Source organism: Penicilliopsis zonata (assembly GCF_001890105.1).
Source record: "Penicilliopsis zonata CBS 506.65 unplaced genomic scaffold ASPZOscaffold_1, whole genome shotgun sequence".
In the NCBI taxonomy this organism is placed as follows: Eukaryota; Fungi; Ascomycota; class Eurotiomycetes; order Eurotiales; family Aspergillaceae; genus Penicilliopsis; species Penicilliopsis zonata.
This window is the reverse complement of record NW_019208911.1, coordinates 2,527,559-2,550,756: the sequence shown is the minus strand read 5'-3', so window position 1 is coordinate 2,550,756 and position 23,198 is coordinate 2,527,559. Positions and strand designations below refer to the sequence as shown.

Here is a 23,198-nt window from a genome sequence, read left to right as displayed (position 1 = left end):
TCCATGCCGCAAAACGTGGTCAATGGAACAAAAAGGGGTATATCAACCCTCAAAAAAAAAACAGGGGAAAAAAAGACAAATTTGCTGCCCAGAAAAAGAGAGAGAGAAAAACAAAATAGAAGAAATGTGAAACTTGCATAAAATCATTGCGCCTGAGCCAGCAGACACAAGTGTCAATTAATCTGGAATCATGATATGTCCTTGCTTCCCTCACAGCCATTATATATGTCGCATGTGCCGTGCTATATGATCCACAATAAGAGAGAAAGGGTAAAGGGTAAACAGAAATTGATATCTTGAAGGGACATGTAAAGAGGAAATGTCGAAAAAAAAAAAAAAAAAAACAAAGCAAAGCAAGGCATCAGAGTCAAGAGAAAAAAAAAAGAAAAGAAAAAGCAAAGATTAAAAAATGAACAAGGCGACAGACCAGAGACAGGCTGGTCGCTTGGGGGAGGGGGACCAGAGTGATGTTCAGGTATACATTATTGAATTTCCCATCTCCGAATGATGAGACTAAAGCAAGATTTCTTCTTACTCGCCTAATTGGAGATGGAATATTCTGAAAATCCCGAATCGGGTCATCGTTCATAACGCCTGGAGAGAGACAGCGACGTTGCGCGCAGCCATGACGCCCCAAGGCGGCTCCTCTTGGGATAAACATCTGCTTCGTGGACGTGATCATATCATTAAACAAAGGGGCGAGGGAGGGTGTTCACCATCCCTTTTTCCGTGCGAATCGCTTGTTAAGGAGCAAGAGCACTTTGGAAACGTTGAATTGCACATATTCGAGATCTAGATCTTCGAGGTTATCTTTCTGCATCTCGAGGAGGTCGTCGAGTTTGAGATCAAGCTCTAGGAGACCACGAGCACGTCCTGTTGAGAATATTAGTTTCTGCATTTGGAAATCTTTTCAGAGGGGGGGGGGCAACAAACCTTTGTAATGAAGACTGATGACAAAAGTGCCCGGGAGAGGACTCTTGAACATGAAATAGATATTGGCTCGTCGATTCTCCGGGACGTTGCTCTTGCGGATGACGCCCTCCTTTTCGAGTTGCTGGTGGGTGAACTTGTAGGGCCCGAGTTCCTGATGCTTCTGTTGCTTCCGTTGCTTGCCTTCGGATTGGCTGCGGACGTTGTGCAGGTAAGACTTGTACGTCTCGAGCTGGCCGACGAGGTAGGCGTTGTGGTCACGGATGGTGCGGAAGACCTCGTCAAGCTTCTTGGTCTCCTCCAGAACCTTTTCCTTGAGGGAGCCCAAGTGGACGAGTTCTTGTTCGACCTCGTCGCGCAGGAGACTGAATTCATCCGATCGATCGATGACGCCCATCTCTTGCAGTTGGCTCAGAAGCTCCATGGTGCGAATGCCCTTGCGAACCATGACGGCATCATTCTTCAGGGTGGCCGCCGCCTCGGCGATCCGATCGAGGCGCAGCGGGCGACGGGCCACGGAGGAGTTGGGCGGGAGGGAGCGCAAGATCTGAACAAAGGTGGACTTGGCCTCCATGAAGAAGACCTCTTCCTGGGTGATGTCCAGGGCCGCGGTCAGGTCATCGAGGGCGGCCTCCCATTTGCTGAAGAGAGGGACGGTGATCGTACGGTTCTCCTTGCGGGGCACCTGCGTCGGCGCCGGGCCCAGCTCCTGCAAGAGCACGTGCAGGTGGGAGTGCTGGTCTTGGGCCAGGGCGGCGGTATGCTTTTCCAGCAGGGCGTGCGTGGCGTACATCTCGTTGAGGGTGATCTGCAGCTCGAGATCGCGCTTGGACAGGGCCACGTAGTTGTCCATCTCCAAACTCTCGTAAAAGTCCTGGACCTCGCACAGGTCCAGCATGAACTTGTTGACGCGCTCCTTGTTCTGCTGGATGAAGGGCTGCAGCTTGGCCATGTAGGGCTCCTTGGAGTAGGAGGGCTTGTTGGCGAGGTTCTGCAGCATCTTGGCGATCAACGTGAGGGTCCGGCGCGGTTTTTCGGTCGGAATGGCGTCGATGAGCATGTAGGAGCGCGGCGTGACGATGGCAGGGTTGATGAAGCGGAGGAAGAAGAAGCCGCCGATGAGGGTGCAGATGGTCTGGTCTTGCGCGTCGGGATACTTGCGGCGGGACAGGCTGCGGATCTGCTTGCAGATCCAGCGGATGCCATAGGGCGCCTCATCGACGGAGTTGATGATGGTGGTCAGGAAGCCGTTGGCGATTTCCGTCAGCATCTTGAGCCGCGGCGCGATGATGGCCTGCACCTGTTCGTTTGCGGCGGCCACCTCGGCGGTGACGGATTTGGGGAGATAGTCGGGGAGCGATCCGGTGTCCTCCTCGATCTGGGAGACCATGTTCTCGTACACCTTGAGCGGGTTGATCTCGAGATCGACGTCGCGGAGCTCTATTAAAGCATTGATCTGATCCGCCAAGACCTGCTTCAGGTAGCTCTGGCCCGGGCCGCGGCGGGTGTAGGTGGTCATCATGCGGGAGACCGGGGTGTTCTGGCGGAGCAGGGAGGAATACTCGGGCGTGTTGTCAAACTGGTAGGTCAAGACCGACTGGAACATGGTGAGCAGCAGGTGCTCCTCGCGGCTCTCGTATTGGTTTCCGTAGATGGTGAACATGACGGTCTGGAGGAGCGAGTCGATCTCGGACATGGACACCAAGCGGCAGAGATGGGCGATGTGGCGGGGTTCCGACTGGAGGAGGAAGAGCAGGTTCCCGTATTTCTGGGTCTTTTCATCGTTTGGGAAGAAGCCTTCCTGGGGGTCTGCAGTGTCATCAAGATGACTAGCCACTTCATTTTGCTGGAGAGCAAATCGTGTTAGCAAAAAGAGAAGAAGAAGAAGAAGAAGAAGAAGAAGAAGAAAAAAAGGGGGAAGCCAAGGTGGTAAGCATACTTCCTCCAGCGCCATACGGTTTGCAATGAGCAAAGCTATGCGGGAATCCAGGTAGCGCACGTCCTTTTCGAGAACAAAGTTCTTTTTCGATTGCGACGAGATCTTCATTTTCAGCTCTCGCAGATGTTTCTGAGCTGATTACCGGGGGGGGTTAGAGAGGCGCGGAAATGCCGACGACCAACACGAGTCGGGGATGAGGGCGAGAAGACTAACCTCTTGCTAGATCGTCTGAAATCTCCAGATCCTTATCCTTGGCGGACATGGACAGGTACAGGGCCGTGACGGAGAGCCGCTTGGACTGACGGAGCGAGCGGGTGTCATGCGACGACATGGTGTTCTGGCGAGTGACTGGCTGAAAGGAGGAGGACGACGAAGTGGACGCCCTCGAGGCTCTGGATGCCGGTTGTAACATGGTCGCCACAGACATTTTGTGGTCGAGAAGGGCTCACTGGGGAGAGGAAAGAAAATAACTGGAAGAGACGGAGTGAACACTGCGAATGGGTACCCCTTGTCCGACCGGATAACCCGCAATTGATTTATCTCGAGGAATAGGACCAAGGAGATCGGAAGAGCAGGATAATAACGACTTTTTTTTTTTTTGGAGAAAGCACGAAACGAACGCAAGCACCGGGGGTTGGAAGACTTGCGATCGTGCCTCCTTATCGCACGCGTTCTGCAACGAGTCCAGCCAGGGTTTGCAGGGAGGTTGGAGTCGAATTATTGTCCAAAGGTTCCGAAGGGTCGACAGCTTTCGCGAACACACAAGGGCGGAGAGTCAATCAATTAATGAGGGATTCGATTCGCGACCGGCGTGGCTGGTACAAGGACCCCGGGGGGGACGTGTTTTTCTGCGAGGAGGGGGAGAGGGAGGGTAGTTTTTAGGAGGCAGGAAGGTCGACGTCGAGGCGAGAATTATTATCGAGAGGTGGAATTCCGAGGGAAAAAACAAGGAGAGAAAGAGACCAGCATTAAGTAAGAATTAAAGAGAGAGGGAGGGAGGAGAAAGAGAGAGAGAGAGAGAGAGGGGGGGGGGGGGGGGGGGGGGGGGGGGGGGGGGGGGGGAAGAGAGGGTGTGCAGTGGCCGTAGGAGAGGAGGTTGAGTCAAAAGGTACGAGAGGGCGCAAGGCAGCGGTGGCAGGAGAAGAGAGGAGGGGAGGAAGAAGGAGAAGGATAACAAGAACAATACCACTCACTAATGGAGCATCAGGATGCAGCCGGATAGAAGAGGGGATGTTCTCTTAAGGAAAAGAAAGATAGACAACCGGGTTGGTCATGATTTTAGTGAGATGGCGATGGGAGTGGAGCTGGTCTGCATTGAAACCTGCAAAAAACGGCAGTGGAAGCGAATAGGGGCTACCAGGTACTTACTATATAACTATAGTCAACTCCTCAGTACCTATTCTATCTGTGATATAATTTATAATTATATGCTTAGATTTATGATTGAATTCCGAGTCTATGTAGATAGATTTCATCAAGATCATGTATTACTGTTGGATTCGACCTCCTTCCTCCATGGGAGCAGACGCAAGGGAATGTCACTTATAGTGGCACGTTTCAAGCAGTATTCAAGAGTGACCATGTAACTAACTAATTAGTACATCACTAAGAACAGAATAAAACAGTCCAAGTAAGAAATATCCCTGCTGAAACTCTTTGTTCCTGACCTGACCCCGCCAAGAGTCCACTAAGGCTGTCCAACACGAAGAAGAAGGGGTACCTGCAGCATGTGGGGGGTATTATGTAGTACGGAGTATGCCTGAGGATAGATGTAGATAGTTGTGTAGTTATATATAGTTACTTTTATCTATTATTATAAATGAAATAATGTAGCTCAACTATTTTTAATCCTGTTTCTGATAGACTTCAGGCTGATCAGGCCACAAGTACTATATATCTTTATAGTTATAACTATATATTAGCAGAGATAATACTTATCATACTATAGAATTAGAACTTCTTACCTAGAATATTCATCTTGATATTGATAGTATTAAATAGATATCTTCTAGTTTAAGATCTCAATACTGCGGGTATTTAGAATAAATACATTCTTAAATTATAGTATGACTGATGATCTACTAAAGACTAGACTAAAGACTACGCGTTCTTCCGGCTTCCTTGACTTCCTCCCTCACCTGCTTCTGCCCCCCCCCCCTTAACATTCCGCCACTCCATTCCAGCACTACCAATGACCGAAAGGCAGGCAAAGGCAAGAGCAGCCAGGAAACACAACCGCAGAGACGAATTATAAGCCTCCAGCACCGCAGGATGATCCTCCGAGGGGGTCCTATCGAGCAGTCCCGTAAGCCCCGCGCTCTCAATCTCCCCAGGCGTGAGACCAACACCCGCAATGCGAGCCAGAAGCAAAGCCAGACGCTGGTCCACAACGTTCTGTCCGACAGAGACAAAGATTGCCCCGAAGAGAGTCTGCTCGAAAAGCATGAGCGAGGCCCCGATAGCCACTTCCCGGCGAGGGAGCACCGTCTGCGCCGCCATCTTAGGCGCCTGGAAGCAACACCCCAACCCGAACCCGTACACGATCTTGTATCCGATCCACTGGCCTGTCGTGCTGTCGACTTGGAGCATCGTCAGAAGTCCCGAGCCCACAGAGACAAGACATGTCCCCGCGATCAGAATGGGAGTGTAGTAGCCGACTCGCACGGTTCCGATGCCGCTCAGAATAGACGAGACCACCATGGCAATCACCATCGGGAGCAGGTGGATTCCACTCTCAACGGCCGAGTCTCCTTTCACCGTCTGGAACCAGATCGGAAGGTAGTATACTTATCTGTTAGGTGATTCCTTTTTTAAATCGGAGGGTGGTGCATTGCGTAAATAACTCACCAAACAGCGTCATATGAACACCAACCGTACAACTTACCCAAAATCTCGCGAGGATGCTTCGCTGGATGAAGATGTGAGGTGGTACCGTGGCTGTCTTGGGTCTCAAGATTTGGATCGAGATGAAAGCGATCAACAAGACGATAACGACTGTCAGCAAGGCGATGATGCGTCCATCACTCCACTGTATAATCAGTCTCTCTCTCTCTCTCTCCATGTATACAAAACTTACACTATATGTAAACCCACCCCATTGCAAAGCCAGACATAAGCAAACCACTCCAGAGAGCAGAATAACGACTCCCTCCAAATTCAGTTGCGCCAGTTTATGTTTCCACACCGCAGGGGAATCCCTGAACGAAACCCCCTCAGGGACACGGAGCAGGAAGAAGACGAACAAAAGCACCACGCCTCCAAAGGGAAGGTTAATGTAGAAGCACCACCGCCAGGAGACGTTGGAAGTGAAAGCACCGCCGATTAATGGGCCGACAATCGAGGAGATGCCATATACCGCTCCAAAGAAGCCTTGGTACTGCGGTTGTTTCGCAAGGGGGGCAGCATAGACAATAAGAACTAACTAGAAAATATTAGAAGAAACCCTGAAGAAAAAATATTAAAGAAAAAACTTGAAAAAACACGTACAATCTCCTCTTGTACACCCGCAGCTCCTAAACCAGCAATCGCCCGGCCGATGATGAAAGCAACCGAGTTTGGGGCCGCGCCACAAACCGCCGACGCAACCTCGAACAGAACCACGGTCGTGAGGAAGACAGTCTTGACGTTGAGAAAGATATAGATCTTCCCAAACACAAGCAGGAGCGCGCAGTTGGTCAGCATGTACGCTGCGCCATACCAGCCTACCTGGCTCGAGGCGTGGAATTCATCCGTGATGGATTATGTGGCGGTCGAAATGATGAGTTTATCCTGTCATCAATCAGAAAAGAAGAAGAAGAGAAGTATTAAACCTACCAATGCAACGAGAAACATGGCAATATAGAGGGAGGTCATTAGAAGTCCGAGTTTCATACCGGTAGGGTAAACATGGCCAGCTGGAGCTTCGGGGGGTTCCATGTCGAATTCCTCCGACTTGTCAATAGATGGATCCATAGTTAGGACTGTGTGAGACAAGATTTCTTCTTGACCATGTCGGTCTATAAATGGATTTCTCCCTCGATAAATAGTGAGAAAGCCGGAGAAGGACGGTCTACAAGGCAGCCCTAAACTCATCCGGATCGGGAAAGTTGTTGCCAAGACGATCGCATTCACGGGCCGACCCGCCGACCCGCCGACCGTCCGCTCCACTGTCCGACCGTCCGTCTATCACGAGGGAAATCATGCATCTAACACTCTAGTACCGCTAATCCAGGCTGTACAAGGTTGGTAATTATCATGCACCTTGAACAGCCCTACAGTCTGAGATGTAGTACCCATTGCTGGACTGGGGTAAGAATGTGTGGGGCCACAATTGCATATCTGCTGGAACAAAACCACTCGACTAGCACCTGGACTCTCTGCACGGGCGTGATGGGCGACTTTGGCATGCGTGCGGCCCCAGCCTTCACCCAGGGCGCGCTCTACTCCCTGGCCAATGTGGCCTGTCGCGACAGCGAAGAGACGAATGTGCGCTTCAACGAGATTTATATCGCCTTGCGTGTAGAAGTGGACGAGTCAGCTCAGAGAACGGGGTTTTTCAAGGCGTCAGCTTTTGACAACACGTTTCAGGAGATCCTCACTCGGCCGGAGATCCAAAGTAGTCGGATAAGCGTTATGGAAAAGAGGGATATGACGGAGCTCAAGTTCCAGGAGAAGAAATTGGAATTGGTGTTCCGGAAGGACGATTAGGCGACTTCGGTTGGCGGCATGTAGTGCGGCCATAGAGCCAAGGGCCATTGAATTGATTGGTGGCTTTCCTTCGCTTTTGCATGTCTATAGAGTAGGGTTGTAGACAAGGTAGTAGTATACTTCTGGCGAGATTGTCTCAATGCATCGCCGCCCAATTTCCCTCCATGGACCCAGTCACAAGGTCATCCCACAAACTTTCGAATGCTATCATTTCAGCATCTATTGTGGAGAAAGGAGGATCCATAACCATATTCTGCCCAGAGGGGAAACTACCAAGATAGTTCGGTGCAGCCGCTCCCGGAATTGGCTCGGTAAACCCTATGGGATACCCAGTATTAGCAGAGCCCTCGGCCGTTGGTAGTGTAGTCTCCTCTAATGATTCTTTACCGAGATCCTGTATAAGCACGGACGCTATGGCTGTTGCTGCCCTGCGCGCGTCAACCGATCGGTCGGCGTCTTTTTTCCACAGGTCTTTTGCCATGGTCAATGCCTGTATGATTTCTCCTTGGCGATGAAGGGAAGTAGAGCCAGTCGAGCCGAGGTGGCCCTCGTGGAACCGGCTCAGTGCCAAACATAGCATCATCGTCGCTTGCAGAAACTCATGGTTAAGCGACGAGGCCACCTGCCAGCGGATCCCAAACATAATGCCTCCCGGTTGAGTTTCTTCGTCAACCCTTCGCTGATGTTCCAGTATGGCCAAGGCAGTGTCGATGCACAGTCTAGTGGACCTCGTGGCTTCTTCTTCCACGGAACCCTTCTTCATGAAGCTCCGTCGATGAAGGAGATAAACGGCCTTTGTTAATGAGAATATCAATGAATATTTGGTGAAGGATGGTCTTGAGGGTTTCCGCAATGGATGTCTCGAGCGAACGGTGCTTTGACTGCCCAAGGATGGAGTTAATGGCACTATCTAATTTGGCGCTGAGCATCTCGACTATGGCGGATGACGGTGGTCCCGCTTCCGTCGCGTCGTATATCTCCGCGGCTACCTTGATAATGGCTTGCCGTTGTATAATGTGCGAAAGAGGCGTAGGATCCGCCAACGGGCGTTCTGGGGGTACTTCATGATGCTCGAAGCTCAGGTCATCGTCAAACACGTTGGCAGGCGGGCGCACATCACACTGAGAGTCCTTAATGGTCCGTGGCAGCCCGACTTGCGTGCTCGTAAAGAAGTCCATATGATAGAGTGTGATCCAGAGCCGACGTCGGAATTCAGCCTCCGAGGGGAGAATATTTGACCAGTGGGATGGGTCACGATGAAGGCCCATGCGCAGCCCGAGCCGGATGATTACACCGATGAGGACCCAGTTCTCAGTATCGGTGTTGAGATTCATCTGTTGATCGACTGCGAAATGCAGGGTCAAGATTTCGATGGTGTATCGACTCGGTCGTAGATAACCCCCAGCAATCAAGCAGTGGATGGTAAGAGTTCGGTATGTCTACTCCTGCGAAGCTCCTCCAGCACCTTGCTGTTGGATGAATGCGGAAATCCTCATGACACTGAATAAGAGCCCTACCCACATAATGGGCGCAGCCGAAGGGTTCTCCCAAAACGTAGTGTACTACATGCAGAAAAATGAGCAAATCCCCGAAGAGAAGAAGAATAAGAGCAATTGAATGCAGTTGGAGGAGAGAAATCACCAGACCTCTGTGAGGAATTTCCCCCGGTGGAGAATACCTAACTCGCGTTAGCAAGGATATGCCACCGAGGGCCCCAGACCTTACAAGGCGCAAAATCAAACGTATCAAAAAAGTGAGAAACATGGCGGTCGACAACCTTGCGGGGTGGGATCATGGGATGCATCTGTTCTTTCGAAAGGGAGGGGTGGCCCGAGAGAAGTGATATCCTGGTGGCTGGAGGATTGTCGCTCGGACTAGCATCAAAAACAGTCGACTCCCGACTTGTGAAGTGTTCCGAGTGATCATCGAACAGCTCATCTTTGAGATTTTGGATCTGGGAGGCAAAAGATGCAGAAGAAAGGTCAGCAGAAAATAGAATAGATAATTACTATATTGGCTACCACGCACATCCTCCAAGATGGTAACCCAGTGACTGCTGCCAATATAGACAGCATGATCATCGGTGAGACTTAGTTTTTCCACAGTGTTTACGATATGGTCTTCCTCCTGGGGAACAAGGTTTGATGCAGCAGAGATGCGAGAGGGCTCGGCGGGTGGACATAGAGTACTACCCGATACCTGACGGGAATTCTGCTCCATCTCCCTCATTTGATCTCTCATCTGCGTCACGAGGTTCTCCAGCCGAGTGACTCTCTGACGGGCCTGTTGGTTCTGGTATGCGGCCTATAATCAACCGCATCTCTGCGCTCCTGCTCCGAGGAGCCGTATATGCACTCTTCCGTGTTGCCACGCCTTACACAAGAGCCACATGGCGTTTTTCTATCACACCGTAGCCTGTCGGAGTGCTAGCAACAGGCCGGGCCTTGATCAGACACTTGATTGCGAAGAACCCTGACTTACTTGCGTCCTCTGCAGAAGGAACAGCTCAAGACCGGTTGATCACGTCTCCGGCCTAGAGAAGCTGGCGATGATTGTGTGGGCATTTGACAATCTATTAAGAACGATGTTTTTTGCAACAGATGGAGAGGGGGAGAAGAAGAAGATAGAAGGTGGAAGACGGTCAGGGTCTAGTCAGAGGTAGGTAGAGGTACTTCCTAGAGTCCTAACTAGGCAGTCAGGTGCCTAAGTAACTAACTGCCTATAGTTAGTGACCTTTTGTGGCAGCCTCAGGCCTGCAACGGCCGTGCTTTCTAGATGCAGTTTAGTCCGTATTAGTCAGTGATGATCTCCAGAGTCGACGAATCAACTCAGTTCTATCAGTGCCCAGTATACGGAGTACTAGAAAAGATGAACTAGACTTTGATTAAGCCTACAGGAATAGGATATTTATAAATATATACAATTATACCCTATTCTGGCTACAGATATCTATGAATATTTCCTTATTTTTTACAGAGAAGTGCAAGAGAATAGTTGATTGGATAGTAGATATTATATAGTTAGTTATATTGAAATGAGAAACAGAAGGATCACGCAGGTATCACCAACAATAAGAATCGCATGTTAATGAATTCAATGCACGATCGAACTTCAACTCTGTCAAGTACATGTCGCCGCCGAGTTCAAGCATGAAACTGTACCACCAGAAATCCTCTAGTGTGAATCTCAGTGCTGTGGTGAAGTCCCAGTAGTCAGGGTACCATCCTGCTGACTCCCAGTCTAGGAAGCCTGTGATCCGTCCCCCTTTTACCATGATATTATGAGGTTTTAGATCTCCATGAGTAAACACGATTGGATGTGACAGCTTCCTCATGCCTCGAGCCAGCTGCAAAGCGTCTTGATATGCTGTCTCGGATGGAAATCCGCCCGACCAAGAAGGCTCGATGAGATAATCGTTGAACTCTTCCTCGCCTTCAAATGGGCCAGCATAGTGGTTCGGAACGCGAACGCTCCTCACCGCAGTGCCCAGCAGAGAGCATATCCTATCTCCGCCCCAGGGATGTGGCCATCCACGCATCACATCCAGATAGACTTTCAGCTCTTGTAAAACCGACTTTTGATCCTCGTTGCTCAGTGTCTCGTATACTTGGCCTAGCTCTTGGCCAGGCACCCGAGTCATAAGGATCGAGACGGGCGCATGTGGTGTATCAGGATGTTCTCCATAACAGATAACTCGTGGAACCGGAAAGCCAGCTCTTCGGGCGACTTGCATGGCCAGAACTTCTTCTAGCCGAGTTCCGTCAGACCATTTCAGGATCAGTCCAAACGGAAGCTGAGCGATTTGATTATCATAGGCAATCCCAGCCCAGCCGCAGTACGTCTGAGAAAACCGTCGCAAGTACGTATGGAGAAACCCCCACAGTCGGCGTAGTCGGGGCGGTGTTGGTCGAGGCGTGGGTGGGATTTGTGTCTTCATGAGTGGCCGCGCGTTATTATTGTCCGGCCAGGTGAAGTCTGGCAGGAGGCAGCGAAGTAATACAGGCCAACGTTCCATGATGGGCAGCTGTAGGGACTAAGAGATATCACGAAAAGAAGTAGGATTATGACGCGGCTCAAGCTCAAACTCGATGATATGATAGTACTTGCTACTAAGACAGCTTCTCACGAGAATAATAAGAAAGGAAAAAAAGGGGATATAAGGAGGGCGTCAAGGTGGTATAGGAAGGAAGTGAGGCGGTCAACTCCGCCAGCCTGAGGCTAACAAGTCATGTGAGCACTTACTCTCTGGAGTCTGGACTCTGGACTCTGGAATTGGAATCTGGCGGCATGTTACATATTGAGGTACCTAATCTACCTAGCTACCTAAAGGTAAAGTTCTTGCCCGCCGTCTCCCGCTTCGCTCTGCCCAGCCCGGTCGACGTGTCGAGCGCCTTAGCATACGGGTTGAACGGCCGTTTCTTCGGCGCGGCGGATGCCTGCACCGGAGCAGCGTGAAGCATCGAGTCCGCCCTCGTGTAGTCGAATGGCACGGCGGTCTCGGCCTGCTCGCTCTCCTTGTCTTTCTCCTTCTCCCTCTCCTTGTCCTTCTTGGCCTTCTTCCGCTGTTTCTTCGAAAGCTTGTCCTCCGTCACGTCCGGCGCGGAGCTGGTCTCACCGCTCAACTCGTCCAGCTCTGGCGTAACTACCAGTTTCTCCTTGACGGGTTCGGGTGCCACCGCGGCTTTCCGTTTGCGAGGCCCGCCCAGCTCCTTTACCGTGAAAAATTTACTCTTCTCCTCTGGCTGGGGGGAAGGAGCCGTGGCGGTAGTCGGTGGTGCTGGTACCGGAGCCGGTGCAGATTTGCTCACACCCAGTCTGTCCCGTGCCTCGGATACGGTCAGTGGCATGCGAGGCAGGGGCAGGGAAAGGCGGAGGGCTTCGGCGGAAGCGACAAGGGCATATTCGGGAGGCGTGGATAGCTCCTCTTGGTCCAAGACGGCACCCCAAAACTGAGACACCTCGAAGCGCCCGGCGATAGGGAAACTTTCGTCCACAGGCTTGGACGGTTCGGTCGGTTCGGTTGCTGTAGTGAGACCGGCCTTCTTAAACGGCTTGTAAACATCACGCCATTCTGGTCCCGTCGCGCCCGCAACCTTGGCGGTCCGAATCGTCTCCAAAAGGTCGGAAGATCGGTTCTTGGCAATTGGAGTCACAGGGGACAGCGTCCTCAGTAGAGTTCCCTCGTCAAGCGGCATCGCTTGTGCAACTTTGAAGAGGACATGTTTCGGGAAGACGCATTGAACACCCTCATCTTCGGCCCGTGCGATCTCGTCGCGCCACTGGTGGACAGCCTTGAAAACAGCAAACTGCTCCTTGCTCAATACCAGCGAGTTGCGAGACAGAACATCATACCAGCCCCCGGGACCCATTCCAGTGGCCGCATCGTAGACAGGGCGCTCATACCGCTGCAGGGCCTCATTCTTCGACTGTTCTTGCACATACGCCATCAGGTTGTGGTCGGGGGTGGATTCTTTGAGCAGTTCATTGCGCAGATGGTCGTAGATATATAGGAGATAGTGGGTATCAGATCGCGCATAATCAAACATTCCAGATGGCAGCGGGCGGATGCGCCAGTCGGCCATTTGGTACTTTTTGTCCGCTTCAAAGTTGACAAACTTTTGGAGAAGGAACTTGAGACTTCTCTTGGGATAGTTCAGCGCACAGGCAGCGTGGTAGGTATCAAACATGCCCACGACATACAGACCGAGATCGCGTTGCAACCAGATGATATCCATTGACGATCCATGCAAGACCTTGAGAATGTGAGGGTCGGCAAAGACCTCATTGAGCACCTGAAGTTCCTCCCTCCACGGTTTGAGGGTATCGATCACCCAGTCCTTCTCCCGCGTGCTGATCTGCATCAACGAGACCAGGCCATGGTATGAGTGCACGTCGTGGTGTTCCAGATCAATGGCGATCTCCTTGGCCGACTTGAGCTCGTCCAACATCTGTTTCACCCCGTCTAATGTGTCGACAAAGGTCGCAGTCGTTGACTCCCACGGCTGATAGTCGATGGGTGGCGAGGAAGCATGTGTAGACGGAGGATACTCTGCGTCGCGAATCTCGGTCTCGTACGGGTTCCTGTAGCCGGTCTCTGAACCACCACTCGGTTCGATCGATTCCTCCAGAGGCAGCCGAGCGTGCGGCTTGGTGCGAAGAAGCGGTCGGAAGGGCGAGGTCTCAGTATTGTCGGGCTGGCGCTCAAACAGCAACTGCGGTTTCGGGATTTTCGACGGCCCATAGTCGTAGATGCTGGGGAACTTGGCCGCCGCCGCTCTTTTCCCGTACGTCGTCTTGGCCTGCTCTTGTTGCGAGGGGCTCAACTTCTTGATCACGCCAGTAAACTCGTCAAGGCAGGCGTCTGCCTTTTCCAGAAGCGCGTCGATCACATCCACCACGCCCCGCCAATTGTCTTCAATCGAATCCTCGTCTTTCAAGACGGGAGCGGACAGCTCTGTCCCTGCCGTCGCGGCTTTGAGAATAGACGAAGTCAACGAGAGGATCCGTTCGCTCTGCTCGTCGAGAGACTCGGAGACCCCTGAGCTGGAGGAGCGATAGAAATTCAGATCCTCGGAGGAAAGTTGTCCTACGGTGCGCGTCATCTGCACCAGTTTGGACGTGAGCCGTTCCTGGAACGGGGGGAAATCTGCTGCTGAGTCCATTGTACAGGAATCAGAATAGCAGACTATATAAAATGAAAAGGAAAAAAATCAATACAAGAAGGGTACACCAACACCTCAACCCATCAAATGCCCCAAACTGATCGGCCTCAGAAAAAGTTGCCCAGAGAAGGAACATTTATCGCCACGGATAAATAGATCCGCCGGTGGACAGAGGCGGTAAACGGCTAACTGAAAATAGTTAGCGCAACCATCAATCGGAGATCCCATTATGCATGCTATCTTCATCAAAGCTGTAGGATTGAGGAAGAGCAGGGACTAGGAGCTTTCCGTGCATTATTTCGACTATTTAATGACGTTTTGATACTTGGTGTGGTTTGCTGGAGATATAGTCCCTTGAAAAAAACGCCAGTTTACTCGCCATGGCGGCGTCTATAGCTCCAGAATGCAACGAGATTAAAGAGTACGGTTCTATGACATCCCCCCCATCTGTCTACGAGACTAATTTCTGCTTCAGGAAGTACGATACTTGTTTTCTCAAGTGGTATAGCGAAAGTATGAGACTGAGAAACCAAGAGCAATCAGGATTCGGACACCGGAGCTAATCAGGATAGAATATCTGCGAGGCAACACGTCGTCTAATGAATGCGAAGAGCTCTTCAAGAAATACAGGACATGCCTGAATGTATGTTTATTCCCCGGGTGCGTGATGGCATGGAGTCTCGTCTGATATGCAACAGAAAGTTCTCAAGGACAAAGGTATCGAGTCCATGCTAGAAGACGCTCGCAAGAGCAACAAAGAGAACGATGCAGAGTATCTCAAACCAACATGATTGGGCAGCAAGATGCGCTTCATACTAGGTATCTACCTCAGGTGCCTAACGTACTGATGGTTTTCTGACCTGGTTGACTGTGATATATACTCGACAGTGTCTATCGCATCACCTCTACCAATGTACCATATTCTACCAGACCCTCTCCATTCTAGCGTGATGACTGTCTTATGAGATGAATTTTGATCATATATGTCGATGTACAATAATAAACTCTTATTTTCTGCCTGAAGTCTAGATGAAATACCATTGAAAAAGCAAGTGAACTTTTATTATTAATACTAGCCTAAATACCCTACCAGAAATACCAGTCAGACAATTAAAAACAAAAAACAAAAAAAAGAAAGTGAAACCAAGTAATACGGATATCCGGTTGATTTCCAATATCCCACTGCATAGTGGCTCTCTCTTTAGCTATCGATCCCGCCGGATAGCAATCCAGGCGGAAACCTCCCCAGGCGGATTGGCCAGCCGCTTTCTGCGTCGCTCTCCACTGCATCAAAACAACGACTTGGTTGGCATCCAAGCGGGGGTTGCCCGGCATCAGACCGGAAGCAGTCTAGATAAGAAGCATCCAGAGGATGTTATAACCCCTCTTTGACCCCCGGGGTGGTGCCTGAGTTAGCCACTCCGCAAGTCAGTAGATTACCACTACGTGAGATTCGACTTGACCAACTACTACCTGGTTAGAAACTTGCCTCTTTATCTCTTACCACCTAGTATACTACAAGCTGCTCACCTACTGTACAGAACCTCCCACGATGTCGACGTCAACCATCACCGAGTCCGCTCCTCAGACCATCCGTGTCGCTGTACAACCGCCCCTGGCTCAGACCACGGCCGAGGAGGATGCAATCTTCCAAGCGACCGCCCGTGGGAACCGCAGCGGGACGCTGAAGTTGCGGGGGGTCCCGTCCTTTACGGACCCGTATAAACAACGCCAGTGGATGAGAGAGCACATGGCGGCTGCGTTCCGCTTCTTTGGAAAGCAAGGCTACGGGGAGGGGATCTCAGGCCATATCTCTATGAGAGGTGAGCATCTGCTCTATACCACATAGACTGTGCTGTACTAATCGTCTAGATCCCGTGCTGACGGATCATTTCTGGATGAACCCGTACGCCAAACACTTCTCCTCCATGAAGGCCTCCGACCTGGTGCTTGTGGACAGCGAGGGGTATGTTGTTGAGGGAGGCAACCAGGCGGCAATCAACGAGGCGGGCTTCATGATCCACTCGGAGATTCACAAGGCGCGACCGGATGTTGTCGCCGCAGCACACACGCACAGTATCTACGGGAAGACCTGGAGTGCATTTGGCCGGCCTATCGACATGCTCTCCCAAGGTAAGCTCTCCTGTTGAGTTGTCCGCAAGTCGTTTGTATTAATATGATGTAGATTCCTGCAACTTCTACGGCAAGCTGAGCGTCTATGATGATCATGGCGGTATTGCGTTGGCGCAGGACGAAGGTATACAGGTAGCCAAAGCGCTAGGCAAGGACAACATCGCCTGTATTCTCCAGAACCACGGGTGCGTATACTACGGCCGTTTTCCATCCTCCTACTGACTCCCCTCGCTAGACTGTTGACCGTCGGTCGCACCGTCGACGAGGCCGCCTGGCTCTTCACCAGCCTCGAGCATGCGTGCCATGCGCAGCTCCTAGCCGAGGCGGCCGCCGCGAACGGCTTGCCCAAGAAGATCATCCCGCATGACGTGGCACAGTTCACGGCAGACGCTGTCCAGAACACGGTAAGTGACTGGAGATTAAGCTGGATTGCACGCCATTCTGACTGCAGCAGCACAACTTTTTTACCGAGTTCCAGCCCGAGTACGAGCTTGTCGTCGAGGAGAGCAACGGGAGGGTCCTAGAGTGATGACCAATGCCGAATTTCAGATTAGCGAATTGAATAATGATAAACTTGAGTAAATAGTAGCCTATACGTAGCAAAGTTGACCAATCTCATACTTCCATTCCCTATGGATGACTAAGCACCACGTGACGCGTAGATTATCCGCGTATCCACGTGTTGCACAACGTTACTATCACAAAGGTCGACTGCTCGAGGAATCGCCCAGTGGAATGAGCTAAGATGAATTGAAAGACCGGAAGTGATCCAGGGCCAACAGAGCAGACCGCAAAGACTTGATGTGTTACACCTGAGGAAGAGGCACGTTTGGCACAGCTCTTAACTCCCAAGGCAGCCCAGGAGGTGAAACAAGATGGCGGAGGGCGAGCCGTCGTACATAGACTACGAGGCGTTTCTGGACCCAGGGTTCTCACCCGCTGGATTTGCGAATTCGCTAGTTCTCAGCACGAACAACGCCAACGACACGCCTCTGGACCTGTCGACACCGCTGTCGCGCGTGCTGTTTGATGTGCAAGAAATCGACACCCACCTGCACACGTTGACCAGCCGGGCGGCGGAGCCTCTGCTGACGCATACGCGGGACCAGACCACGGCGGCGGAGCACATCCTACAGGAGACCGGGGAGCAGATAGGATCCGTGACGCAGGGGTACGAGCGATTAGAGAAGGAGGTGCTCCGCAAGTGGGAGGGTGCGGAGGAGGCCCGCGTGGCGGCGGCCAACTCGCTTGCGACGGTGCGACTTGCGCGAGCGGTCGGTCGGTGCGTGACGTTGGGACGACAGCTGGAGAGCCAGCTTGTGGAAGTGACGGGCCGCGGGGGGAATCTCGCCGGGAGTCCGATAAACGAAACCCCACCTACGATATCGAGCGGGCGAGATGATTTCCGAGCATTGGAGCGAGCGGCGTATACGATTCTCAATCTACGCCGGTTGCTTTCGGCCACGACGACGGAGGGGGAAGAAGGGTACGGTCTGGGGCGGGTAAAGACGATGCGAACGCTGCGCGGCGACCTGCTCGTCCCCGCGGAGAACACGGTCAAGGCGAGAGCGCAGCAGGCCGTGCAGCGGTTCTCGGCTGGGGCGGGCTCGACCGATGCGACGGCGGCGGGGGGATACAAGCAGGCCCGGGATGCGCGGGCGCGTCTCGTCTCTGCGATCACGACGCTGTATATCCTCTCTCCCGGGGCGGGGCGGGGGGGGGTCCCCGTGGTATTTGAGTACCGACCGGAACTGCTGCTGTCGACATTACAAGGCTACATGCAGACGGCGATCAGCTCGGCGCTGAGCACGCTGGCGCGGGGACTCGCGATGCTTCCGACGATTGACCGGGCGCTGGCGGATGTGGCGGGGAAATGCCAGGATATTGTCGCTCTCGAAGCGATCCTGGCGACGTTGAAGCCGCCGACGCACCCTCTTTTACTACCGTTGGGCGATGCAACAACAATACCATCACCTTACAGTCATGACAAGACGAATCTGTTGCAGCCACTGCTTCAGTTGCTCGACACCTCGTCCCTGCCGTCGTATTTCTGGCGGTCGATCGCGTCGTCGCTGACGGCGCGCGTGCAGGAGATCCTCAACCGGGGGGGGGTGTCGGCACGCACGCTGCGATCGAACCGCGAGCGGCTGAAGACGGAGATCCGCGAGTGCGTGCTGCGGGGATTGCAGGTGCCGGGGACCAAACAGGCTGGGGAGGGTTGGGAGCGCGAGGCGGCTGTCATGGTTGGATCTGTGAGCAGTGCGTTAAGATAGTATGTCATATATGTATACAAAGTACATTACTACTAAGTAGTAGTACCTATTTCAGACACTAACTAACTAACTAGCTAATAAGTTGTACATAGTAACTACCTAGTAGTATATTACTAGAGAGTAGTTACTAGTAGTACTACCTGTAGTACTAGTAATATACTGGGTATAATCTTGTAGATACTAGGTACTCCGTACGACGACAAGAATAAACTCCGACGATCGTATTACCCCGCTATCTACATCATATAGTATTGGCTCTAGCATCCTCATGGAATCCAGCGGTCGAACTCTAAGTGCGGATCCATGATCATTAGTCGGCGGACGAAGTTACGACTAAATCAAAGACGTCAGAGTGGTGTCAAGTGGAGCAAACGATGTCGATCGCGATCCTTATCGGCCGGCGCAGGTACCAGGTACAGTAACAGTATATAGTATAAGATAGTAAGATAGTAAGATAGTAGAGATTTAATACTTAGTATATATATATATATATATATATATATATGTATATGTATATGTATGTAAGTATATGTATGTAAGTATATGTTAAAGATACTTGATATTAGTACTATCACATCTGTTACCTTTGTACTCTATATCAGTTCTTCGCCACTATACATACCCCGTAGTTAGTACGTTACGCCGTCTTGGTAATAACTTAAGTTCCAAGAATCTCCGTTTGCAGTCTGTGCCTGTCGGTCTAGGCTTGCTGAATGCGGACTACTAGGTACCTTACCTACCTGGTACCTATTACATACCTATATTAGTGTCGACTTAGTATCTAGTAGCTATAACTAGGTAGTTACAACTATGTAGTATAGTATAGTTAGTTCCTACATAGTTAGTACTACATAGTACTATATACTACTACATACTACATACTACATACTACATAGTTAAATAGACAGGCTAATATTTATTTCAATTTCTAGTATATCCTCTCTCGTACTCTCGATGATTCATCACCGCCAGTGCCTGAGCCTTGGATCCATGGCCGCGCAGACCCGGACCAGCCTTACGCCGCTCTGGGCTAGTCGTGGTGGTACTTGCAGGTACTTGAGCTTGTAGACAGCCATGATCTTCACTACTACCAAGTACCAATTACTCCGTACCTATTCTTCTATTACTCGTACCTATTCCTCTATTACTCGTACCTATTCTTCTACTCCTCGTACCTATTACCTATCGTTCGATTACTGTATCTATCTCTCCCTGCCCCTCGCTTCGCCGCCGTTGTTTCCGATAAGCCTGCGTATCGTCACTTCGCCCTCCTCTCTTCCTATTAGTCCCTCCTCTTCCCTTCCCCTTCCCCTTCCCCCTTCCCTGGCAGCTTTTGCCGTCATCCACCCCTTCCAGACCCTCCCTCAGACCCTCTCGGACCCTCTTGACTTGACCTTGACTTGACCTTGACTTGACCCTCTTGTCCCTCTTGTCCCTCTTGTCCCTCTCAGACCTTCCCTCGGTCTTTTAGTCTTCCCTCCCTCCCTCCCTCCCTCCCTCTCTCTCTCTCTCTCTCCATTTTATCTCTCCATTTTATCTCGCCTCAAACTTCCCCCCTCCGTGTGTCTCGCTTCTTCCCCCCCATCGAGCTGGAGAGTTGATCTCACCAACGCTCCTTTTCTTCCATTCGATTCGTTTACCTTTACTTGACTTTTATTTTACGTACAACCTTGTCTTCTCGACTTATATATATATATATATATATTTTGTCACTCCACTGGACTTACCTACCCTCTACTCTTTTCTTATTATTTCTACTCTATTTCACTTCTTGGCTCGGCCCCGGCGGAACGTCTGTGCGATCTCAGCCGACTCCAACCTCAAAAAAGACTCGAATTAAAAGCTCGGATTCGGCTTGTCTTGACTCGACTCGAGACTCTTTCCGTTGCTTGACTCGTCGCCATCACGTCGAGCGCATCTCCTCTCGCTGAGACATGCCCCTGTACGGTTGATCGGCTCGCTCCCCTGTCCACCCACCGCCATCCCACCGTGCGGAGGGTCTCGTCATCGGTCGCCTCACGCCCTCGGCTGTCCACTAGGCTTCCATCTCCATCATCCGAAATCTCATCGGGCTGGTACGTGCAAGCCAGTTCATTCTCTTGGTTCCTGGCTCCAAAATTACTGACTGGTTTTTTTTTTTCTAATTCAAGACTGCCCGCGCGACATCTGACCCCTGACCACCTCTCCTCCCAACAACACCCACCACCGTGGGTTTTTTTTTGCCACTGCTACTGCAGTCGACCGAGTACACCCAAGATCACAGCTTCTATTGCTTCCTCCGGGTGGGAAAAAAGGAACCTCGTGGCCGCCGAATCCATCGGCGACTATGTCAGCCTTCCTACCCGTGAACAATATGCCCGCTGCTTCTTCTTCTTCCCCTCCTCCTCCTTCTTCTTCTCAGGACCGCATCATGGATGATGCCCCCGCACCGCCGACCCCCCGTCCAGACCCGAAAGATACCCATCGGCTGTCGAACGGTAGTCTCGACGACATGCCCCCTTTGTCTAGCAAGCACCGCAGTCCTCCCTCGGTGGGTGATGACATCAGGACAGCAGGCGACTCTGATATCGACCAGGATGCCACCGACAACGAGGCCGAGAACGGCGGCGGCGGCGGCGGCGGCGGCGGCGCCACCGCTCCTCCATCCAAGAAGAAGAAAGGACAACGCTTCTTCTGTACCGACTTCCCCCCCTGCAACCTGAGCTTCACTCGCAGCGAGCATTTGGCTCGGCACATCCGCAAACACACCGGTGAACGTCCCTTCCAGTGTCACTGCTCGCGCCGCTTCTCCCGCCTGGATAACCTGCGACAGCATGCCCAGACCGTCCATGTGAACGAGGAGATCCCCGGCGACTCGCTCGCCGCCACGGGCACCCGCTTCCAGCGCCAGATCCGCACCGACCGCGTCCGCCCTCAGGGTCGCGCCCGAGCCGGCACGGCGGGCAGTCAGGGTACCCACAGTCGTGGCCACAGTCGCAATCTATCCACCTCCAGTATCGCCTCGACCGCCTCCACCTTCAGTCAGCCGCCGGAAATCCGTCGTCGACCACCTCCCCTGATCATGGCCAACGATGGAAGTGCCCGCGCCCGCCTCGCTGCCCTCGATCCCTTGGGCGAACCCCCCAGTACCCCCCCCAGCCAGATCCGCGGGCCCCCCGCCGCCGTCGTCGGCTCCCCCTACACTCCCTCCCACTTTTTCTCGGCCGGCGGAGGGAGTCCCAACTTCGCCTCTCCCATGTCCGCCGCCGGCTTCTGGGATGGCAAGACGGCCGCCCGTCGTCTCTCCGTGCCTAGTGGCACGAATCCTTTCTCCCCACATCACCTCCACCTTCACCACCACCAGCAGCAACAGTTTCAACCCCAACACCTTCACAACAATCCCCAACCCCCCACTACTGCTGCTGCTGCTGCTGCTGCTGCTGCTGCTGCCGCCTCCGCCTACCCTCCGGGATATGCTGGCTCAACGACGACAGCACAGTTGAATGGCGGTGTCTACGCCAGCCCCACCAGTTCCAACTATTCCCACTCGCGCGAGGAGTCCACCATCACCGCTCTGACTCCAACCGAGGCCGAGATGCGGCGACGTACCTGGCATCCGTCCACCTATTCGACTTATAGTCGACCGGCCACCAGTGGGCTCAACCAGTACCAGACCCCAGAGACCGTCCTCCAGCCCGCGTTTGGCGCCAACTCCAACTCGGACCAACAACCGCCGCGACTCCCAGGCATTGAGAGTTTTGACAAGGTGATCTCTCAGCAACAACAACAACAACAGCAGCAACGGTCTCTGACCCCTCCACTGCGAAAACAAAGCCCCCTGGCACTTGAGGTGCAGCCCCGTGGATTCGGAACCGTGTCGTCATCCTATCAACCACCTGCAGTCCGTCCCCCACCCCCGATCTCAGGCCCTGGGCATCGACGCGGCCATCTGTCGTGGGACATGACCCTACATACCAACCTCACCGGATTGGACCTACGAGACCGACCCCTGCAGCAGCAGCAGCAGCGCGACGCCTCGCACTGGAGCCAGCAGACCATCGCCGAGATCCAGAATGTCGGATCCCGCCCATCATCATCCTACCATCCTCAACATCATCGCCACTCGTCCTCGGTGGCCTCCTCCTCGATGACCAACGGCCTCGATTCTACCGGTCAACGCCCCCACTCGAGTTCGCACGCTCCCCGCACCTCCCCGGAAGATTCCAGCAGCAGTGAGGGCGTGCATACGCCTTCGACGGCATCTCTCGAGTACCACCCGGCGATTGTCCACAGCAGCGGCTACATTGAGCCGCATCCTCTTCCTGATCAAACAGTAAGTTTTTTTTTTTTTTTTTTTTTTTTTTTCCCTTTTCACTTATACTCTCACTAATGCTTTAGGTCTGCCCCCTTTCTCATTCGAATAACTACCCCGCCAACGCGCCCGAGGCGCGGACAGACTACTACAACTCGTCCTCGCGCGGACATGATATGGGCCGACTGGAGGCGCTTGTTGCGGTTGCGACAAGCGAGAACAAGGGCGCGACCAAGTTCTTTGCTTAGCCTTTTTCTTCTTCTTCTTCTTCTTCTTCTCTCTCT

The 23,198-nt window shown here is 52.4% G+C and overlaps 10 protein-coding genes across 10 annotated transcripts; 5 read left to right on the top strand and 5 right to left on the bottom strand.

Moving 5' to 3' along the window:
- Positions 1-712: 712 nt before the first annotated feature.
- ASPZODRAFT_56332 (hypothetical protein) lies at positions 713-3,296 on the bottom strand (the record flags this gene model as incomplete). The annotated part of the gene is made up of 4 exons (XM_022728603.1): positions 713-873; positions 934-2,776; positions 2,870-3,003; positions 3,083-3,296. The coding sequence occupies 4 exons, from the start codon at positions 3,294-3,296 to the stop codon at positions 713-715; spliced, it is 2,352 nt and encodes a 783-aa protein (XP_022585953.1).
- Positions 3,297-4,962: 1,666 nt separating this feature from the next.
- Positions 4,963-6,784, bottom strand: ASPZODRAFT_148720 (hypothetical protein; the record flags this gene model as incomplete). The annotated part of the gene is given in 6 exon segments (XM_022725411.1): positions 4,963-5,013; positions 5,033-5,655; positions 5,717-5,897; positions 5,946-6,290; positions 6,356-6,574; positions 6,683-6,784. The coding sequence occupies 6 exon segments, from the start codon at positions 6,782-6,784 to the stop codon at positions 4,963-4,965; spliced, it is 1,521 nt and encodes a 506-aa protein (XP_022585952.1).
- A 378-nt stretch (positions 6,785-7,162) lies between these two features.
- Positions 7,163-7,555, top strand: ASPZODRAFT_138535 (hypothetical protein; the record flags this gene model as incomplete). The annotated part of the gene is made up of 1 exon (XM_022724472.1): positions 7,163-7,555. The coding sequence occupies one exon, from the start codon at positions 7,163-7,165 to the stop codon at positions 7,553-7,555; it is 393 nt and encodes a 130-aa protein (XP_022585951.1).
- A 136-nt stretch (positions 7,556-7,691) lies between these two features.
- Positions 7,692-10,119, bottom strand: ASPZODRAFT_148719 (hypothetical protein; the record flags this gene model as incomplete). The annotated part of the gene is made up of 9 exons (XM_022725409.1): positions 7,692-7,873; positions 7,943-8,296; positions 8,346-8,994; positions 9,055-9,117; positions 9,202-9,233; positions 9,281-9,493; positions 9,577-9,847; positions 9,871-9,955; positions 10,037-10,119. The coding sequence occupies 9 exons, from the start codon at positions 10,117-10,119 to the stop codon at positions 7,692-7,694; spliced, it is 1,932 nt and encodes a 643-aa protein (XP_022585950.1).
- A 497-nt stretch (positions 10,120-10,616) lies between these two features.
- Positions 10,617-11,570, bottom strand: ASPZODRAFT_57156 (hypothetical protein; the record flags this gene model as incomplete). The annotated part of the gene is made up of 1 exon (XM_022728667.1): positions 10,617-11,570. The coding sequence occupies one exon, from the start codon at positions 11,568-11,570 to the stop codon at positions 10,617-10,619; it is 954 nt and encodes a 317-aa protein (XP_022585949.1).
- Positions 11,571-11,874: 304 nt separating this feature from the next.
- ASPZODRAFT_56829 (hypothetical protein) lies at positions 11,875-14,217 on the bottom strand (the record flags this gene model as incomplete). The annotated part of the gene is made up of 1 exon (XM_022728639.1): positions 11,875-14,217. The coding sequence occupies one exon, from the start codon at positions 14,215-14,217 to the stop codon at positions 11,875-11,877; it is 2,343 nt and encodes a 780-aa protein (XP_022585948.1).
- Positions 14,218-14,478: 261 nt separating this feature from the next.
- ASPZODRAFT_127510 (hypothetical protein) lies at positions 14,479-15,235 on the top strand. The gene is made up of 5 exons (XM_022721771.1): positions 14,479-14,638; positions 14,693-14,730; positions 14,790-14,860; positions 14,916-15,036; positions 15,106-15,235. The coding sequence occupies exons 1-4, from the start codon at positions 14,598-14,600 to the stop codon at positions 15,006-15,008; spliced, it is 243 nt and encodes an 80-aa protein (XP_022585947.1). The 5' UTR covers positions 14,479-14,597; the 3' UTR covers positions 15,009-15,036; positions 15,106-15,235.
- A 315-nt stretch (positions 15,236-15,550) lies between these two features.
- Positions 15,551-16,929, top strand: ASPZODRAFT_87787 (hypothetical protein). Its single transcript, XM_022730314.1, has 6 exons — positions 15,551-15,693; positions 15,759-16,040; positions 16,090-16,350; positions 16,403-16,535; positions 16,586-16,754; positions 16,805-16,929. The coding sequence occupies exons 2-6, from the start codon at positions 15,770-15,772 to the stop codon at positions 16,877-16,879; spliced, it is 909 nt and encodes a 302-aa protein (XP_022585946.1). The 5' UTR covers positions 15,551-15,693; positions 15,759-15,769; the 3' UTR covers positions 16,880-16,929.
- Positions 16,930-17,090: 161 nt separating this feature from the next.
- On the top strand, positions 17,091-18,736 carry ASPZODRAFT_384695 (hypothetical protein). Its single transcript, XM_022728297.1, has 3 exons — positions 17,091-17,109; positions 17,168-18,622; positions 18,698-18,736. Exons 2-3 carry the CDS (start codon positions 17,226-17,228, stop codon positions 18,699-18,701), a joined length of 1,401 nt encoding a protein of 466 aa, XP_022585945.1. The 5' UTR covers positions 17,091-17,109; positions 17,168-17,225; the 3' UTR covers positions 18,702-18,736.
- Positions 18,737-21,114: 2,378 nt separating this feature from the next.
- ASPZODRAFT_148713 (hypothetical protein) lies at positions 21,115-23,162 on the top strand (the record flags this gene model as incomplete). The annotated part of the gene is made up of 2 exons (XM_022725408.1): positions 21,115-22,935; positions 23,001-23,162. The coding sequence occupies 2 exons, from the start codon at positions 21,115-21,117 to the stop codon at positions 23,160-23,162; spliced, it is 1,983 nt and encodes a 660-aa protein (XP_022585944.1).
- Between the last annotated feature and the right edge of the window lie 36 nt (positions 23,163-23,198).

Excerpts from the sequence above, each read along its gene's own strand:
- ASPZODRAFT_384695 (XM_022728297.1), top strand. The coding sequence starts at position 17,226 with ATGGCGGAGGGCGAGCCGTCGTACATAGACTACGAGGCGTTTCTGGAC.
- ASPZODRAFT_127510 (XM_022721771.1), top strand. The coding sequence starts at position 14,598 with ATGGCGGCGTCTATAGCTCCAGAATGCAACGAGATTAAAGA. Across the intron at positions 14,639-14,692 it reads GAATGCAACGAGATTAAAGA|GAAGTACGATACTTGTTTTC; the intron begins GTACGGTTCTAT and ends TTTCTGCTTCAG. Across the intron at positions 14,731-14,789 it reads TCTCAAGTGGTATAGCGAAA|AATATCTGCGAGGCAACACG; the intron begins GTATGAGACTGA and ends TAATCAGGATAG.
- ASPZODRAFT_87787 (XM_022730314.1), top strand. The coding sequence starts at position 15,770 with ATGTCGACGTCAACCATCACCGAGTCCGCTCCTCAGACCATCCGTGTC. Across the intron at positions 16,351-16,402 it reads TATCGACATGCTCTCCCAAG|ATTCCTGCAACTTCTACGGC; the intron begins GTAAGCTCTCCT and ends AATATGATGTAG. Across the intron at positions 16,536-16,585 it reads TGTATTCTCCAGAACCACGG|ACTGTTGACCGTCGGTCGCA; the intron begins GTGCGTATACTA and ends TCCCCTCGCTAG.